An 18,757-nucleotide genomic window follows, 5' to 3' on the forward strand; every position below is an offset into this window, starting at 1 on the left:
CTGTTTGCCTCTATTTGCTAATTTCCGGGAGTTGCGTAAGAGTTTACCATTGGTTAATTTTTTTAGTGCAAGTTTCTGATTGGTTAATTTTATACAGGCATACTCCCTCCCCTTTTAAAATGAATGATTATGTATTAAGAGTCTTTGTTAACGTTCCACACACAAAAGCATCTTCTACAAATCTATTAATTCGTTTTAATGTTATGTAACTCTCTCAGATGGATTTACAAAATAGTTTGTATGAGAAGGAGAAAACTGTAGCTTTTAAAATGTTCAAAAACGCCAACCATTCTTTGGGTGCTAAGTTAACCCTTACTACCCACTGCTTATTTTCCATAGTCTTCTTTCGCCTTCAGAATTCATTGTTGAAGGACATTGCCAGGAATCCCGCTTTCATTTTCTTTGCAGTTCTGTATATAACCCACAGAACACGGTTCATGGCACACATAACAATTTCTGAAAAGACTTGGAATTCCAAACTCTCTTAAACTGGGTTTGATTCAAAGTAATAATTGTTTCCTTTTTGTTGTGGAGAATATGCCTTGGTTGAGTGGAGTCACTAGCAGGTTTAAGGTAGTGCAGGCCACCACAGATGAAACTATCAGATGAGAACTCCAAAATACCTGTTTTTTACAATTTTTGTACGTTATTCCAGCAGATATTGATACTTCAGGAAAATAGTCCTATACTTAATTATAACAAAATTAATTATAGCAAGTACCTACCTAAGTACATCTACCTAAGTACATGTGTCAGTCTAAAATTGTGTGCTTATTTGCTTTTAAAACCTATTGTGTTCCTAGTGGTGCAGTAGTTCAGCTACTAAGCAAAAGAATAGTGGTTCTAAAAGCTCCAGCTGCTCAATAGGAGAAAGATGTTGTACTCTGCTTTGGTAAAGATTGACAGTCTTGGGAATCCCGTTTTGTTCTGTCCTACAGAATCAATATGAGTCTGCATCAATTTGCTTGTGGTGTGTGGCATTTTAAAATTTTTTTTTTTGGTACTATGTTCCAGAACTGTCATTATTACCCATTACAGGTGGAACTTCATACTAGTGTCCTTAGGGTTTTGTTTTTTTTTTTTTTTTTTTTTTGTTATAGCTGGTATTTTTAGAATAACTGATAATGCAGTGTAGAAAAATTTGATAAAACAATTTTGATGTCACTTTTCCTAAACAATCTATGAAATAAAAGTCCTTTAAAGCAATTTCCCAGCTAGAGTTCTCACATAGTATTTTACAATTACAATGGTTAATAAAAACTCTTAAAAATTCTGTATAGTCTGATAAGGAAAGAGAAATGATTGAGTTACCGCACTGGTTAGCATCAACCATTGTGTTGACACCATAGAATTTAGTATAAAAAGAAAACTTTTGCAGTATTGGAACTCGATGGAGACATTTATATTTACTTAGAATGCTGTAGTGGTCCAACAACTAAGAATTGTAGTAGAAAAGACCCATTTATTTATTTATTTTAAAAAACCTCAGGTAAGCTGGCTACCAATTCCAGTGAAGTGTCAACTACACTCCTAATCAACAAGAGTTTGAACCCACTAGTAGTGCAAGAAGAAAGATGGCCTGTCTCCTCTAACTACGAGGATTTCTCCTCAGAAACCAATTAGATGGGCACTGAGACCTTATCCACCGGATGGCAGTAATATTCTGGAAGAGATTTCTTTGATATTTCACTTTCAAATAGAATACTTACCAATTACTTTTCTTTCCTCTTTTTTTTTGGTTGGCTAGCATCTTTTAAAACATTTTTTATTAAAAATGTATATTTGTTTTGATTTGAGTGAAGGTTAACAAATCATATTGAGTTTTCATAGATACATTATTTTGGAATATGAATTGTCATTGATTAATATAATTTCTGATTGTGTACTGCCTTTTCTTTCACTTAACTTTATTAATCACTCTAAATTTTTTCTTAGGCACCTTTGATAGCCTAGTGGTAAGAAGCTGTGCTTTAAGTCCATATAGTTAGAATCCACCAGCTACTACTCAGTTTATTGCCTTTAAAACCCACTGGATAGGCCAGCTCTGACTTAACAGCCCACAATCAGGTTTTTCTTAGTGAATAAAGTAATAAAAAAAATTATTATGTCAGCTTACAGAATTTTCCTTTGGGGTTCTCTTTCAAGGAAAAAGAAGTTTTGGAATACTTTTACTGTATTGACTAATGTTGAGTCATTAGATGTTTATATTCATATTTGCAAGTTTTTATTTACTTATATAAAGGAACCCTGGTGGGTTCTATGAAAATTGTCAAGCTGCTATCTGTAAGATTGCCAGTTCAAACCAAACTGTTATCTTCAAAAAGAAAAGAGAAGCAGTCTCCTCCCTTAAAGATTTACATCCTGAAAAATCTGCTTCACTGGTTGTAGATTTGTTTGCCTAGATGTAATGTCAATACTTGAGACTTTTTTCCTTTTGAAATTTTAGATAGTCCAGTATTTCTGTTACCATGCCAGAACATGTTAGGCCCATTCTGTTACTTAATAAGGATTCCAAGATGGTGTTTGTTGTTGTTGTTGATTGCCGTTAAGTCGAGCATGACTCATAGCAACCTTATGAACAAAAGACCTGAAGCCTTTATGTAACTATCGTTGTTTCTCAAAGTTTATAATGGTGAAAAAATGGTATTTACCAAGGTGTAAAAGAAGAATGGGGAAAAATGTAAACTAAGGCATTCAATTTACATTTATAAAGTACTGAAAGAGATGTACCCTGGTACCCTCACCTAGTGGTAAGAAACTGTGCTAAAATCCCAAAGGCATGCTGTTTGAATCCACCACCTGTTCTGTGGGAAAGGATGGACAATCTTCCTCTTGTGTGTTCTATTGTCTCCATAAATTCACTGGAGGGTCAGCTATGGGTCGATTGTGACTTGAAGGCACTAATTAAACAACAGCAACAACAACAACAACCCTAACATCTATTCAACGACCACAGGCTTCCATACATCTTAGAGAGAGTCGCAGGTGAAGCATCTGGCCTCATGTCAGATCGAGTACTGCATGCCTGCTACTGCCCTGGTATGCTGTGTCAGAGGACGCCAGGACTGTAGCCAAGTATACCAGCACCAAACAAACATATTTCTAGAACTCACTCTTCAAAGGCAATTTCCAACGCTATTCATTTTCATATGCTATATCACAAAACTATATTTTTCAAATTCAATCTATTCTGTTAAGCAAAAATCATTGTGAATCTGAAAAATTTTAAATAAAATTATTTAGTAAAGGATATATTTGCATAACAAATAATAATGAAGGTTTTGTTTGGTTCTGCTCTCAAAACAATTGCATTCAGTGCCATTAAACATTATTAAAGAACTTTAAGCAAAAATTAAACTTTATTACTTTTATTATATTTTTAAATTGTCTTTAACTTGTGCATTTTAAAATTTCTTATTATGAGCAGCACAATATTGTACAAAGCAATGAAATCTTAATTTTCACCTGTATCTCTAACCCATAGCTGACCCTCCAGCAGGTTTTCAGAGGCAAGAAATCTCAAGGAAGGAGACTGCTTATCCTTCTCTCAAGGAGCAGCTGGTGGATTATAACCATGTGTCTTTAGTTTTGAAGCGTGGCTTCTTACCCCCAGGGCACCAGATCCAATCATTTCATGTGTCAAGACTGGGACATTAAAACCTCTCAAACTCTGCTATCCAGTCAGAAACAGTTCCTACCAACGCCTGTAGTAGGTTTTCAAGGCAGTAAATCTCTTTCAAGGATTGGTTGGTGGATATGAACCACCATAGCAGTGCAACTCCCTTTGGACTAAGCCACCAAAGAGCCATTTTCAGTAATAGAATCACTTATATTTTTATTGCTAAAAGCAAATTTTCTTTGGTAAGTTGTTATTACACAAATCATAAAAATGGCCAGGTCTGATAGAGACTGTTGGAACCTTAGGAAGTATAGATCTTAGTCATTCTTTGAGTTTGAAACTAAATTTCACTCTGATGGCTCAGCATTTAATAAAACAGCAAGTGAACAAAACACCAAGAAGGTACTTAAGCCTCAGAACTAAGGGTAGTTTTACCTTGAGAGAAGCTTGGAAGGCAGAAAAGGTTAAACTAGGAGATAAATGGAAATACATGAGTCATGGGGTGGAAGTGAGATGAGTGCTGTTATGCTGTCAGGATAATAATTAACATCATAAAACAAAATGTGTATGAATTGTATGGAGACTGGATTTACTCACTAAACTTTCACCCCACTCTTGAAAAGATAGAGTAATACTGGACAAGATCAATAGTAATTAATGACATAAAATACAATGTTTATGAAGTTTATGAATGACACACAATGAAACACATGAAACAAAATGTACATCAATTAAATACAATAAACATGATTTAAATTAAAGAATGCAAAGCTTATAAGCTTCCTTGTATGGGAGCCAATGAAATGGGGAAAGCTTGTTCTAGCTCAGTGAGTATATTGATGGAGGATTATGTAGAAAACTTCACAAGATCTAATTTTTTTTGGAGGGTGGGGAATTGAGGTTATACATAGGATTGGTTAAGAGTAGAATGACGGGGTGGTGATATGGGAAATATATATTGGAATAATATACAGGTCTTCTTTAATCTGCCTCTAAAAATTAAAATATTCAACATTGTAAAGCACAAAAATAACTTCCAAGGTCCATTTTGAGAACTACCACTGCTCACTGTTGCTGTTGAGTTGAAATCAATTCACAGTTGACCTACAAGTTTTCAGAGGGTGTAAATCATGTGCAAACATAATATTGCCGAAGATTATCCCCAAAAGGCTTGAATTTGAACAGACATTTAAGCTGGGTTTAGAAAAGGTTGTGGCACTGGGGATATATATTTATTGTTGATGTCAGATGGATCTTGGCTCCAAGCAAGGAATACTGGGGGAAAAAAGTCTACTTGTGCTTTGCAGGTTATGCAAAAATGTTTATGTAAGATCATAATGAACTATGATTTGCCTTGAGAAGAATGGGAATTCCAGAACCCTTAATTATGCTCATATGGAATGTATACCTAGACGAGGAAGCGCATGTCAAAACAGAGCATGGAAACATTGCATGCCTCGAAGTCAGAAAAGGTGTGTGTCAGGGGTGTATTCTCTTTCCATGCCTATTCAATCTGTATGGTGAACAAATCACTCTAGAAGTTGGACTTTATGAAAAGAAGTGTAGAGTCAGAATGGAGGAAGGCTCATTCATCAGCCTTCATTATGCAGATGACATACCTTGCTTGCTAAAAATGAGGAGGTCTTGAAGCACTTGCTGCAGAGGGTCAAAGACTCCAGCTTTTAATTTGGATTTCATTTCAGCATCAAAATAAAAATCCTCGATAAAGCAAAGGAAGCTGAAACCTGCGCTGAGTTTTCCTCTCGGTTTCCACCTACTGCTCCATTTAAGCCTTGTTGTTGTTGTTGTTTGATGCCATCGAGTCGTAGACGACTCATAGCGACCCTGTGAACGAACAGCCCATTTAAGCCAAAACTTGAATTTATTTCCTGCCAGCCTAGCAACACTTTCACCATGGCTCTCAGCGATGCAGACGTACAAAAACAGATTAAGCACATGATGGCTTTCATTGAACAAGAAGCCAATGAGAAGGCAGAAGAAATAGATGCAAAGGCAGAGGAAGAATTCAACATTGAGAAAGGCCATCTTGTGCAAACCCAAAGACTGAAGATTATGGAATATTATGAGAGGAAAGAAAAGCAGATTGAGCAGCAGAAGAAAATTCAAATGTCTAATTTGATGCATCAAGCAAGACTGAAAGTCCTCAGAGCAAAAGATGACCTTATCACAGACCTACTAAATGAAGCGAAATAGAGACTCAGCAAGGTGGTAAAAGATACAACCAGACACCAAGTGCTGCTGGATGGACTGGTCCTCCAGGGTTTGTACCAGTTGCTGGAGACCCAAATGATTTTTCGTTGCAGGAAACAGGATTTCCCTCTAGTACAGGCTGCTGTGCAAAAAGCAGTCCCTATGTACAAAATTGCCACCAACAAAAGATGTTGATGTCCAAATTGATCAGGAGACCTTTTTGCCTGAGGACATAGCTGGTGGTGTTGAGATCTATAATGGAGAATCGTAAAATAAAGGTTTCCAACACCCTTGAAAGCCGGCTGGATCTCATAGCCCAGCATATGATGACAGCAGTACGGGGAGCTGTGTTTGGTGCTAATGCCAACAGGAAGTTTTTGGAGTAAGGGTCTTGGAGGTGGAGTTCCTTCCAATCTTCCCCTTCCACAATACGGAAGTTTCTGATTATTTAAAGAAACAAGATTACCAATGTAACCTCCTCTTTGCTGTTCTAATAGTGTCTGTATCAGCGGAATACCCTTCTGTAGCTAATGCCCTTGCCCTAACTATTATCAATAGCAGCAAGTTTTACTTAAAACCATCAAGGCGAAACCGCTAGTTCATCTAAAAGCAGCACAGCTTTTCGTTGGCTCTGCTCCATGCAGATGAGGGGCTCAGACCATGGGGCTTGAACATGACTGGGCTCTCCTCTTTTGCCACTTAACTGGAGGATGACATCTGTGGTGGTCTTGCTGTCAACTCTCTGCAATTTAGGTCTAAAACGCATGTAAGGGCATGCCTTCCTTCCAGCTGTAGTAGCTTTACTGTTCTCTAGTGGGCCTAGTAGGTTTCCTCATCTGTAAATTGTGATTTAAAAGTCTAAACCATGAATATGCATTAATTATTAAAAGAAAGAATTATGTGGAAAAAAAATCTTCACCACTAGACCAATAGGAAACATCATATGGAGAAAAGAGTAAAGTTGTCAGTGATTTCATCATGCTTGGATCCAAGGTCAAACAACCTTGTTGACCCAGTAGTCATGAGATCAGGAGACTTATTTATACGTTTGGCAAGTCGGTTGCCACAGGACAATGATGTCACTTTGAAGACTAAGATGCGCCTGATGCAGGTTATCATCTTTCTAATCACTTGCTATGATCTGGGAGCAAGAGAATGTCAGAAGAACGTATGCCTTTGAACTGTGGTACTGGAAGGCTGATTATTATATAGAGCGTCAAAATAATAAATCGATGTTTTTTAAAAAAGTGCAGCCACAGTGTTCCTTCAAGGTAAAGATGTCAAAGCTTCATCTCACATACTTCGGGCATATTGCTTTTAAAAACAGATTTCATGCTAGGGAGGTGGAAAGAAATATCCTGACAAAAAGGAGTGCCATGGTCACTGTAGCAATGGGCTTCATTATGTCAAAAGATCATCAGGAGGGTACATCTGTTATTCACAGGGTGGCTCTTCAAGGTAAAGAACCATCTTTCTCCCCCCAGACCCAAAGGATGATGGATCCAAATTATCAGTGGTTTCTCCTTTAGGTGAGCGTCACAACTCGCCGGGCTGGGATCCCCTTTAAGGGTGATGTATGCCAGAACTGTCTCATACATGGCCCCGCAGCTTTTCCGAGGCTCTTAAACCTACGGGAGGAGACTGCATGTTTCGGCATGGAACCGCATACTTTTAGGATTTTGATGCGGTTTCTACAGCTAAGTTATATTGAAATTAACCCTATTTTGCAGCCAGTTACTGTGGTTAGCTCTTTTATTGAGTGGATAGGTGGCCCTGAAAAGGGCCTTTTGTTTGGAGCTATCACTGCCTACTCAACCTCCGAAGCCATAGAGGGTGCGACCCTGGCGCTTGAGCGCGTAGACCACGTCCATGGCGGTGACGGTCTTGCGCTTGGCGTGCTCGGTGTAGGTGACGGCGTCCCGGATCACGTTCTCCAGGAACACCTTCAGCACCCCGCGGGTCTCCTCGTAGATGAGGCCGGAGATCCGCTTGACGCCGCCACGCCGGGCCAGGCGGCGGATGGCGGGCTTGGTGATGCCCTGGATGTTATCGCGGAGCACTTTGCGGTGGCGTTTGGCGCCTCCTTTTCCGAGCCCTTTCCCGCCTTTGCCGCGGCCAGACATCGTAGCGTTTCCTCTAGAACAAGTCGGGACCGGTTCAGCAGTGTGGAAGACAGTTCCGAGATCCTTATTTATAGCCGCTCTGCGGACCTTGTTGAAAGCTACAAATGCGAACGTGACAAAAAGGTGACGAGAAGTGCTACGTCATTTATCCCCTCCCACTAAGGCTTCTGAAAGGCTGGAATTTGGTGCATAGAAGACAAAGCTTCCTTTGTTTCTTTCTCTCCTTCATTGAATGAGCTTGTACTTATGCAACCTTCAATGTTTGTTGTTACCACCAAGTAGTCCATTACTCTTACAGACCCTGTGAACAACAAGCCTGAACCTTGCCCGTTCCCGGCAAAGTTTAAATACATTAAAAAAAGGAAAATCCCATTTGTTAAGAGTATGGAATGATTGTAAACTGAAATCTATTTTTTCTTTTTTTTGCTTAATCCTGAAGACAAACCAGCAACTGAAATTATACTTTGTTACACCTATGTAACTTAATGTAATGAAATAGAAATAAATCTCTTGTTATTGTGGTCCGGAAGCAATCTTTTGGTACACTTCCATCCAAGTAAAATGGTCAGTGATATTGGATGTTCTGGAGACAGGAGGGAAAAGAAATCTATTGTATAAGATGAGTAAAAGAGCTGGAGGGTTTGTTAAAACCAGGCAAGTACACTGTTCCTTGTACCTCTTTTTTCCCCCCTAGAAGTTTATGTTACAACAACAGTAATGTTTTCAGCAATGGGCTCACCTGTGGTAGTGATAATAAGGATGGTGTAAGAGGAATATTCAGATCTGCTGTTCATAGAGTCACTATAAGTCCTACTTGACTAGATGGCATCAAACAACAACTAAAACTTTGGATGAAATGTTCAACACTGCTCTCTACTTTCAGAGTTGTTCTTTACCCGCAAGTTGAAACCAACTCAGATAATCCGCCAGAGTGTTTCCAGAAGCAGTAAATACATAGGAGACTCTGGTGGTTTCTGTTGTGAATTTGAGCCACATGTCGTTGGGATCACAGAGCAGCTACTTACCAGTAGGCCACTGTGTCAAACAATGCTGCACTTCAGTCCCCAAAGGCACCTGGTTTAAATCCACCAGCTGTGCTGTAGGAGAATGATGGAGGGCTGTGTCCTCCTGAAAGTCCTCTAGAGAGTTAACTATTGGTAGGTTTTGACTTGATGGTTCACCACCAGCACCGCCACCACCACAACTGGTGGTTCAGTGGTAAGGAATTGCACTATCAACACCAAGGTATATAGTCTGAACCCATCAAGTTCAGGAAGAAGGATAGGCAATCTCTTCCTGTGTGATTTACTGAAATCTCTGATGACATGCTGGTGACTGGCCCAGCTATGGGAAGATTCAGATGCAATGGTTCACAACGTTGTAGGGAAATTTCTCATCTTTTTCTAAAATATGTTAATATCTTTAAAATATGAAGCTAAGAGCTTTTGGGGGTCTTTCTGTAGGTTGGGCTTCCCCTCACCCCAAAAGACTCTAATTTAAGAGGATCACTATAGAGTTATTGGTTTGGTGGTACAGGGGTTTAGCATTCAGCATCTGACTTGAAGGTACAGAAAGATTTGTGAGAAAAAGATGTGACACTCTTCTTAAAGTCAACTTAATGGCACCTAACAACCACCACCACCACCACCACCACCACCAATATGGATCTCTTCTAGTCAGATGACTAGATGGTCATTCTCCAGATTTCTTAGCACAAGCTGGTGAGTGTGTCCAGGGCAGTGTCTTTTGTTGAAATACATTAACTGGTATGCCATCAATTCCCGGGATGTTGATTTTTGCGAATTCTTTCTGAGCAGCTTGAACGTCTTCCCTTATCACCACAGCCTCTTGCTCATACATTGTTTTATGAAATTCTTCTTTGTCAGCCAACTCCTTTTGGTCCAGTGAGTTAGTATACTCCTTCCACCTTCTGTTAATGCTTTGTGGATCATTTAAGATTCTGACCAAAGCATCCTTAAGTGTTGCAACTGGAGGTTTGAATTTGTTCTTCAGTTCCTTCAGCTTAAGAAATGCTGAGTTCAGCTTTTTTGATTTTCTGATTCCAACTCTCTGAAAATTTGAAATCTTCTGTTCAGCTCCTTCAATTCTTGATTTCTTCCCTTTGCTTTGGCTTCTCAACATTCTAGTGCAATATTCAGAGTCTCTTCTGATGACAGAGTTGGAAATTTATTGAACAATATCATTAATATCACATGCAAGCAAGATTCTGCCAGAAAATTATATATTAAAAAAAATGACTAGAACAGTGCTTCAACAAAGAACTGCCAGATATGCAGGCTGGGTTTAGAAGTGGCCATGCTACTAGAGATATAGCTACTGTTGATGAATCTTGGCTGAAAGCAGAAGGTACTGGAGGAATGTCTGTCTATGTTTTCTTGAGTATGCAAAGGCATTTCACTGTGTGGATCACAAGAAACTCTGAGGAAAATGTGAATCTTAGAACTCTTGATTGTGCTTATGTGAAACCTATACTTGGACCGGGAGGTAGTTATCAGAAAAGAACAAGGAAACAATACATGGTTTAAAATCAGGAAGGGTGTACACCAGGGATGTTTCCTACCTCCATACCTTTTCAATCTATATACAGAATAGATCAACAAATTACGTTAGGGAAAATATGCTGACAGGGACCTCTCTAAGTACTGAAGATCAATGAGTTCAGTATGGAGACTTAGATGTGCCTGATCCAGGCCAGGTGCTTCACAATTACTTTCTATGCATCAGAAAGCTGGACAATGACTAGGGTTGATGGAGGGGAAACTTAGTCCTTTGAGCTGTGGAGGTAGAGAAGAGGATTGGATAAACTGGACTGCTAGGAGAACAAACAGGTTCCCCCTGGAGAGGGTGAAACCAAGCTGCTCCTTGGAGGCAAGTATTCTGAAACTGTGTCTGACATACTTTAGGTATGTTGCAAGGAGGAATCTTGGAGAGGGACATCATGCTTGGGAGGGTAGAAGGACAGTGCAAAAAAGGAAGACCTTGGATGAGAAGGATTGACTGGGGTAATGGGTGTAGGTGTGTAAGAGATGATGAAATTGGCTCAGGTTAAAGCAGGGTTCAGAGGTGTTGTATGCAGGGTCACTATGAGCTGCAAACTACTTGAGGGCACATAATGACAACAGTAACAGGCAGTTCTACTGAGTGAGAATAGACTCTCACGATGCATTAATTAATTAATTTATTTTTAGTTTCTGTGTCGGGAACTCTGTGGCTTAGAAGAAGCTGTGCTGTAAGTGGGTTTATTTATTTTTGGTTTGGGCGGTGAGTTGACTGATGCCTTGATTTATGCAAAGATTAATGTTTAAATCTATCCAAAGGAAGAGAGGACTTGTGATCTGTTACTGAAAGATCACAGTCTTGGAGATCCAGTAAAATAGTTTTACTCAGCACACATATCAAAAGAGGTTTCCCTACAACTTACAGCAGCACTCCAATTTAACCTCAGGTTTCTATCTTCCCAATCTCAATCTCTGCTTTTTAGGATTTCATTGCTCAGTATGGTAGTTGGTGGCTGTATGTTGCAATTGAGCATTTGAAATGTGGCTTGTGTTGCTGAGAACAGAACTTTCAATTTTGTGTAATTTTAATAAACTTATACCTGAAAAGTTTTAGTCATTCTCTAATCATGTGAATAAGAGAAATGTGGTTTTCTCAGATATAAACTTTATGGAACCTCTGTATAGTTCCTGTGAAAGTTTACCACCAAAGTAAGTATAATATCCATCCAAATTCAAAAGACAAACACGAAAATAAAGTAAAATATTGTAGCTCTTATTTTATATTAATTATATGTGGAAATGGTAATATTTTAGATAGTTTGGTTTAAACACACTAATGAATTAGTGGTAAGAACCTGTAATACTAAAGGCACATGGTTCCAATCCACTCTATAGAAGGATGGGCAATCTCCTCTTTTGGGATTTACTGCCTCTGAAAACCCACTGGAGGCTGGGTCAGCTAGGAGTCACTTCTGACTCAATGGCACTCAACAACAACAACACTTAAAATAATTTCAACTGCATTTTTTCTTGTACTGTGCTCACAGAAAAATTTTACTCATATATGTATTATTTTATTTTGGTGAGAAAAATTTATTACATTTAAAATTAGCCCGCTGGACTCAGTTTAGATGATCCCAATTTTGTTGGCAACATCCAAAGCATCATAATCAGGAGCAAGTCGAACATAGGCCTTCTTCTCTCCATCAGGCATAATCAAAGTGTTGACCTTAGCCACATCAATGTCATAGAGCTTCTTTACAGCTTGTTAAATTCGGTGCTTAATGGCCTTGACATCCACAATGAACACAAGTGTGTTGTTATCTTCTATCTTCTTCATAGCTGACTCAGTGGTCAGGGGAAATTTGATGATGTCATAGTGGTCAAGCTTGTTTCTCCTGGGGCCGCTCTTTGGGGGTATTTGGGCTGCCATTGGAGTCTCAGCGTCTTAGGCCACCGGAATGTGGGTGACGTGCGAATCTTTTTTTTTTTTTTTTTTTTGGCTGTGGACGCCCTTCAGGAATGCCTTCTTGGCCTTCAATGCCTTTGCTTTGGCTTCAGTTTTGGGAGGGGCAGGGGCTTCCTTCTTCGCTTTTGGCGCCATCTTCGTAGAAAGGGGTATGTCTTATTTTCTATAGGCAACTATAAGGGTATCATCATCCTTGTCTCCAAAGAGCCTTCTGGGTGCACTCTCTCCAAAATATACTAATTTGTTCTTTTGGCCACTCATGGGATATTCAGTGCTCTTCTCCAACACCATAGGTCAAAGGCACCAATTGTTGAAACCAATTCAAATGACACTGATTCATCTTGTTAAAAAAAAGGCCCTTATCAGATCATCCTTGTCCTATAGAACAAACCTTTTTGAGTTGGTTAAACTGGTTAAAGATGGAGAATGGTATAACGTGGGTAAAAGTGTAGAATTTATGAATACATCATAGCTCTACTATTATCACAAGAGAACAGCAACCTGCAGCTAATGATGAAAGAAAAGTGATAGGTCAAGTAAAAAGTATTACAACACCTATGTTGAAGAAATGGGCGGCTCTGAAAAGAGCCTTTTTAACTGTTAAATTGCAAGCTTTGGTTTATGCCCTCTCCCCACGGATGCGGCGGGCAAGCTGGATGTCCTTGGGCATGATGGTAACACGCTTGGCATGGATGGCGCACAGGTTGGTGTCCTCAAAGAGCCCCACTAAGTAGGCCTCGCACGCCTCCTGCAGCGCCATGACGGCCGAGCTCTGGAAGCGAAGGTCGGTCTTGAAGTCCTGGGCGATCTCGCGCACCAAGCGCTGGAAGGGCAGCTTGCGGATCAGCAGCTCGGTGGACTTCTGGTAGCGCCGGATCTCGCGCAGCGCCACGGTGCCGGGCCGGTAGCGGTGAGGCTTCTTGACGCCGCCAGTGGCCGGCGCGCTCTTGCGAGCTGCCTTGGTGGCCAGCTGCTTGCGAGGGGCCTTGCCGCCGGTGGACTTGCGAGCTGTCTGCTTGGTACGAGCCATTGTGAAAAGTATGAAGAGAGACCTAGAGGAGGAATGCCACAGGGTCCTTTACGAACGTATTTATACACTCAGCCAGTCCCTTTCATACATCCCGCGCTGTGATCTAATTGGTCCTGATGATTTCCGGGAAAATGTGATTGGATTGTAGTTAAAGTTTTGATAGATTCATTTACTACCTAGGCGTCATTAATTTAAAAAGTATAGTCCTTGAAAGCGAGGTTTCATTTAACCTAGGTTTCTTTCTTTGGCTTCATCCGGTGCCTTCTTTCTTTAAAGCAAAAAGTCGAAGACAATTAAAAAACGAACAAATATCTTTGGAAGGAATGTCGTCATCTTTAAATTTAAAAGACCCGCCCCTAAATGTGATTGGTCAACTGTCTTTCTTTGTTCTCATTTTTTTCTCCATCATGTTTTAGGCGTCTATAATCATAAATCTCTAAGGATTGACACAGTGACTGTAACAAAAGCCTTGAGTTTCTCAGTGGTAAGCATGGTTTAGGATAGAGTAAGGTTCAGATTCTGTATTCATGTGGTCGCGATTAATTTTAGTGACTGTGGGAACGAACATGAGACTATGAACACTACTTGGATACAGTCTGTACTGTAACTATGGTAAGGCCTTCCTTACCTGACGCAGCCATTCAATTTCATTTTCCTGTTCAGGAAGCTTTAATTGAATTGTTGCAATACATTGTATGAACTGGACCAAGCCAGCAAACAAAACATGTAACTTGGTTGAGTGGTGTACATTTAACCACAAGGGCATCTGTTAAAAAATACCGAGGGCATAAGCATATCAGCGCTTTTCTGATAGTGTAGGTGGCTCTGAAAAGAGCCTTTGATTTTCGAAAACAGGAAAGTCTCTCAAGGCTTCACTTGCCCTTGGCCTTGTGGTGGCTCTCGGTCTTCTTGGGCAGCAGCACGGCCTGGATGTTGGGCAAGACGCCACCCTGTGCGATGGTGACGCGGCCCAGCAGCTTGTTGAGCTCCTCGTCGTTGCGGATGGCCAGCTGTAGATGGCGCGGGATGATGCGGGTCTTCTTGTTGTCACGGGCTGCGTTGCCCGCCAGCTCCAAGATCTCAGCTGTCAGGTACTCCAGCACCGCGGCTAAGTAGACCGGAGCGCCAGCGCCCACCCGCTCGGAGTAGTTTCCTTTACGAAGCAGACGGTGAACGCGGCCTACTGGAAACTGGAGACCGGCTCTAGAAGAACGAGTTTTTGCCTTAGCGCGAGCCTTACCGCCTTGTTTTCCTCGTCCAGACATTATGACGTACTCTGCTGCAATATAAAAAAAGCACCAAAAAAGAACACAGACCAGATCAATTGAAAAGCAGCACTGAGAAGGCAGTTATAGTATTAGGTGGAATTGTAGAAGGCAATGTTGGATTGGTCGAAACAAGCTTGTGACTAGCCAACCAATAAGAAGGGAGATGAGACGCATTCAAATTTGCATAATATGGGTTCAGTAATGTGTTATCAAATCGGATCTGAATAGTGTTCAAGCCTTCATTTGCATAGAGCGTCTATAAAAAACCTAGAACACAAACGGAAGTAGGCGTTGAAATTGGTTTCTTCTTTCACTGCTTACTTCTTTTTGATCATGCCTGAGCCAGCTAAGTCTGCTCCCGCCCCGAAGAAGGGCTCTAAGAAGGCAGTGACTAAGGCGCAGAAGAAGGACGGTAAGAAGCGCAAGCGCAGCCGCAAGGAGAGCTACTCCGTGTACGTGTACAAGGTGCTGAAGCAGGTCCACCCCGACACCGGCATCTCCTCTAAGGCCATGGGCATCATGAACTCCTTCGTCAACGACATCTTCGAGCGCATCGCCGGCGAGGCGTCCCGCCTGGCGCATTACAACAAGCGCTCCACCATCACGTCGCGGGAGATCCAGACGGCCGTGCGCCTGCTGCTGCCCGGGGAGCTGGCCAAGCACGCCGTGTCTGAGGGCACTAAGGCCGTCACCAAGTACACCAGCTCCAAGTAAACAGCATGTTCACCTAACTAACCCAAAGGCTCTTTTCAGAGCCACATCCTTTCTCACTTAAGAGTTGTAATTACTTAAAGGCTTAGAAAGAACTTTGCTTGCGAGGGAAAAGCTTTAGGATTCTTAAGCTTTTTTACAGTAGGAATTTAAGGCATGCGAATATGATGGTGATGGGGGCAATTACATTTCCCTTCTGCTTAAATGATGTAGGCTTTGCTCCCTTATCGTCTGTGTAACGTCTATAAAAAGCCACTTAGACTCTAGTGAAAATCTGTTATACTTCAAAAAGGATGTCATCAGTTCTTACATGTAAATGGTTAGATTTATCACGGTTAGTTGTCTTTGTGGCTAAGCTTGGAAGTCATATATATAGATATATTGTTAGTAAATATTTGTTCTAGAAATTATCTTGCCATTTATTGCTCTATGACCTTAAAGTTTTAGAAAAATTAAGCTTCAAGCTTTTAAAAGACATGGGTTTTTTCAGGGGTAGGGAGGAGAATGGAACAATGAATGAGTGGAAATCCCAAGTTTTCCTGTAAACTTTTGTTAAAGCAGCAATAAAAAAAAAATTAACAGTATAAAAAAGACATGCTTTCTTGTTTTCTACTGAGTCAGAACTGATTCATAGTTGAGACTCCAGCAGGTTTCAGAGGCACAGAAGGAGATTGTTCCTCTTCCTCCCAAGGATTCAAACTCCAGGGACTTTGAGATTACAGGACAGTCTGTTACTGCTAGGCTACCCGAGCTTCCTGAGTTCTTGTAGAAAGTAAAATTATGTGAGATTTGTTTGTTTCTGAATTGTGAGGTGCCATTAGATCAACTCAGACTCAAAGCTGTTCTATGAAAAACAAAATGTTGCATATCCTGCACCATTCTCACATCAGTCCATATTCTTTACTGAAGCCCTTCTGTCAGTTTTTCTCACCGAGGGCCTGTATCTTTTTTGCAGGCTCTCCACCAAGCACCATGTCCTTGGTTGGGCCTCTCCTGATATCTATGCTACTACAGTCATTGGCAAGGTGCAATGTGCATAGCTAATAATGTTAAACATAGGATGTGTTACTTTCAAAAGTCTTAAACTTAAAGCACTTTAAAAAGTTCTTGTCACTTCCCTTTTCCCCCAAAATTTCCCTCCATGCTGTTTCTCCTTTTACTTTTTTTAAGTTTTCATTAGGAATGAGACTGAAATCCAGTCTTTGCCACACAAGCTGCTTCATAGGACAGCTCACAAAATAGAACTTGAATATTAAGGTGGAGAGAACAAGGTAGAGGCCCAAGATGGAGGACATAGTCCTGCTGTAATTTAGTGTCGCTAGAGGTACGTTACTAGTTCTGCTGCATTCTACTCCCTAGGAAGAAGTAAAATTCCAGCCCCCACGTGAGACGCTATTACACAAGGGAGTGATGCCAGATGGGAGTCACTTTACAGGCTACCTAACAAAGTGACCAGTAGATGCAAAATAAAAGGGATAGCATGCAGGCTTGCTATTGTTCTTGTTATGTGCCGTCAAGTCGTTTGCAACTCACAGAGACCCTATGTACAACAGCCCTAAACCGTGTTCTATCCTGTGCCCATCACTTTGCCTCTGACACCCCCATCCCGATTACCCCAGTTACTGAATCAATCCACCTCATAGAGGGTCTTCCCCCCCTGCGCTGTCCCTCCACCCTACCAAACATGATGACCCTCTCCAAGGACCTGTCTCTCCTTACAACATGTCCAAAGTATGTCAGACGAAGCCCCAGAATCCTTGACTTCAAGCAGTAGCCTGGTTTAACCCTCTCCAGGATGAATCTGTTTGTTTTCTTGGCAGTACAGGGTACATTCAATACTCTTCTCCAGCACCCCAGCTCAAGGGCATCAATTCTTTTGTCCAACTCTCTGATGCATAACAAGTGATTGCAAAGGCACACCTTAGTCTCTAGAGAGACACCGTTGCTCTTGAGTACTTTAGAGAGGTCCCTAACAGCAGACTTTCCCATTGCAATATGTTTTTTGATTTCCTGGCTGCTGATGCCAAGAGTGTTGACCGTGGAGCCGAGCAAACTGAAGCTGTGAACAATCTCAATCTCTTCGCCATCCATCCTGATGCTACCAATTGGTCCAGTGGTGAGAATCTTTGTCTTCTTGACATTGAGTCTCAGGCCATACTGAAGGTTGCAGTCCTTGACCCTCTGCAGCAAGTGCATGAGGTTCTCCTCAGTTTCGGCAAGCAGGGTTGTGTCATCTGCATAATGCAGATTGTTAATAGATCTTCCACCAATCCTAACTCCACACTTTTCCTCATAGAGCTCAGCCTCTTGAATAATCTGCTCTGCATACAGGTTGAAAAGGTATGGAGATAGGACACATCCCTGGCATACACCCTTCACAATTTTGAACCCTGCAGTGTTACCTTACTCTGTTCTGACTACAGCCTCTTGGTCCAAGTATAGTTTTCGCATTAGCACGATTAAATGTTTTGGGATTCCCATCCTTCTCAGAGTCAGCCACAGTTTGTTATGATCCACACAGTCAAACACCTTTGCATAATCAATGAAATAGAGACATTTTTCTGGTATTCCCTGCTTTCAGCCAAGACCCATCTGACATTAGCCACAATATCCCTAGTACCACGACCCCTTCTAAACCCAGCCTGGACTTCTGGCAGTTCTCTGCTGATGTGCTGTTTTAGGCTTGCTATAGATCATTTAATATCTTCTCTTTTAAATTCCTTTGATGGCAATTTCCTCCTGTTCAATTAACTGCCTCAAAAAAACCTGCTGGAGGGTCAGCTATGTGTGGGTTCTGACTCAGTGGCACATAACAGCAACAACATTTTACTATTTGGAACATAATTATTATCTAAAACTCCAATTTAACTGGGAATTAACAGTGTTAACTATACTCTCTTCCTTCATTCTTCAAAGTGTTTCTGGGACAAAGGTCTCTGGCTGAGAAGTGCCTTCTACTGAAAAAGCAATGACCAGAAAGTTTCAGTGATTCCACATAAACAAAGCTTATTTAAATAGAGATAGCATTGTAAACAAAAAATTTAATATTTCTATTTTCTATCTCATTTCTATCGCCAAGCTTATATTTTTCCAAAATAGTATTAATTCTTCACTTTTACCCACTTTTCCATTCTAGTCACCACTTACCATTAACACATCTTGATTACATATTTGGTCACTTTCAGACTGCAATATTCTCTTGACTCCAGATGTAGGTGTGTATATTTGATGGGTCTTCCTTGTATGCATATTGATATTATCCTATCACTCACGACATTGTATTTCCAGATGTTGTTGTTGTTATGTG

At 40.8% G+C, this 18,757-nt stretch overlaps 4 protein-coding genes and 1 pseudogene across 4 annotated transcripts in view; 2 read left to right on the forward strand and 3 right to left on the reverse strand.

The window, feature by feature from the left end:
- Positions 1-7,953, reverse strand: part of LOC102843804 — a 32,078-nt gene extending 24,125 nt beyond the window's left edge. The window contains exons 1-2 of the mRNA XM_006888673.1: positions 7,647-7,953; positions 4,055-4,065 (exon numbers count right to left, since the gene is read on the reverse strand). Of these exons, the coding sequence (XP_006888735.1) occupies positions 4,055-4,065; positions 7,647-7,953 (318 nt within the window). The remainder of the gene's footprint in view (positions 1-4,054; positions 4,066-7,646) is intronic.
- LOC102848681 lies at positions 5,534-6,216 on the forward strand (annotated as a pseudogene).
- A 5,106-nt stretch (positions 7,954-13,059) lies between the features above and the next one.
- LOC102848273 (histone H3.1-like) lies at positions 13,060-15,407 on the reverse strand. The gene is made up of 2 exons (XM_006888622.1): positions 15,390-15,407; positions 13,060-13,471 (listed from the first exon to the last, which is right to left on the reverse strand). The coding sequence occupies exon 2, from the start codon at positions 13,469-13,471 to the stop codon at positions 13,061-13,063; it is 411 nt and encodes a 136-aa protein (XP_006888684.1). The 5' UTR covers positions 15,390-15,407; the 3' UTR covers position 13,060.
- On the reverse strand, positions 14,344-14,736 carry LOC102847870 (histone H2A type 1-like). The gene has a single exon (XM_006888621.1). The coding sequence runs from the start codon at positions 14,734-14,736 to the stop codon at positions 14,344-14,346; it is 393 nt and encodes a 130-aa protein (XP_006888683.1).
- Positions 15,069-15,492, forward strand: LOC102847466 (histone H2B type 1-like). The gene has a single exon (XM_006888620.1). It carries the CDS (start codon positions 15,073-15,075, stop codon positions 15,451-15,453), a length of 381 nt encoding a protein of 126 aa, XP_006888682.1. The 5' UTR covers positions 15,069-15,072; the 3' UTR covers positions 15,454-15,492.
- Positions 15,493-18,757: the final 3,265 nt, after the last annotated feature.

This window comes from Elephantulus edwardii, unplaced genomic scaffold, assembly GCF_000299155.1.
Source record: "Elephantulus edwardii isolate Elephantulus edwardi_28Jun2011 unplaced genomic scaffold, EleEdw1.0 scaffold00070, whole genome shotgun sequence".
NCBI classification, from domain to species: Eukaryota; Metazoa; Chordata; class Mammalia; order Macroscelidea; family Macroscelididae; genus Elephantulus; species Elephantulus edwardii.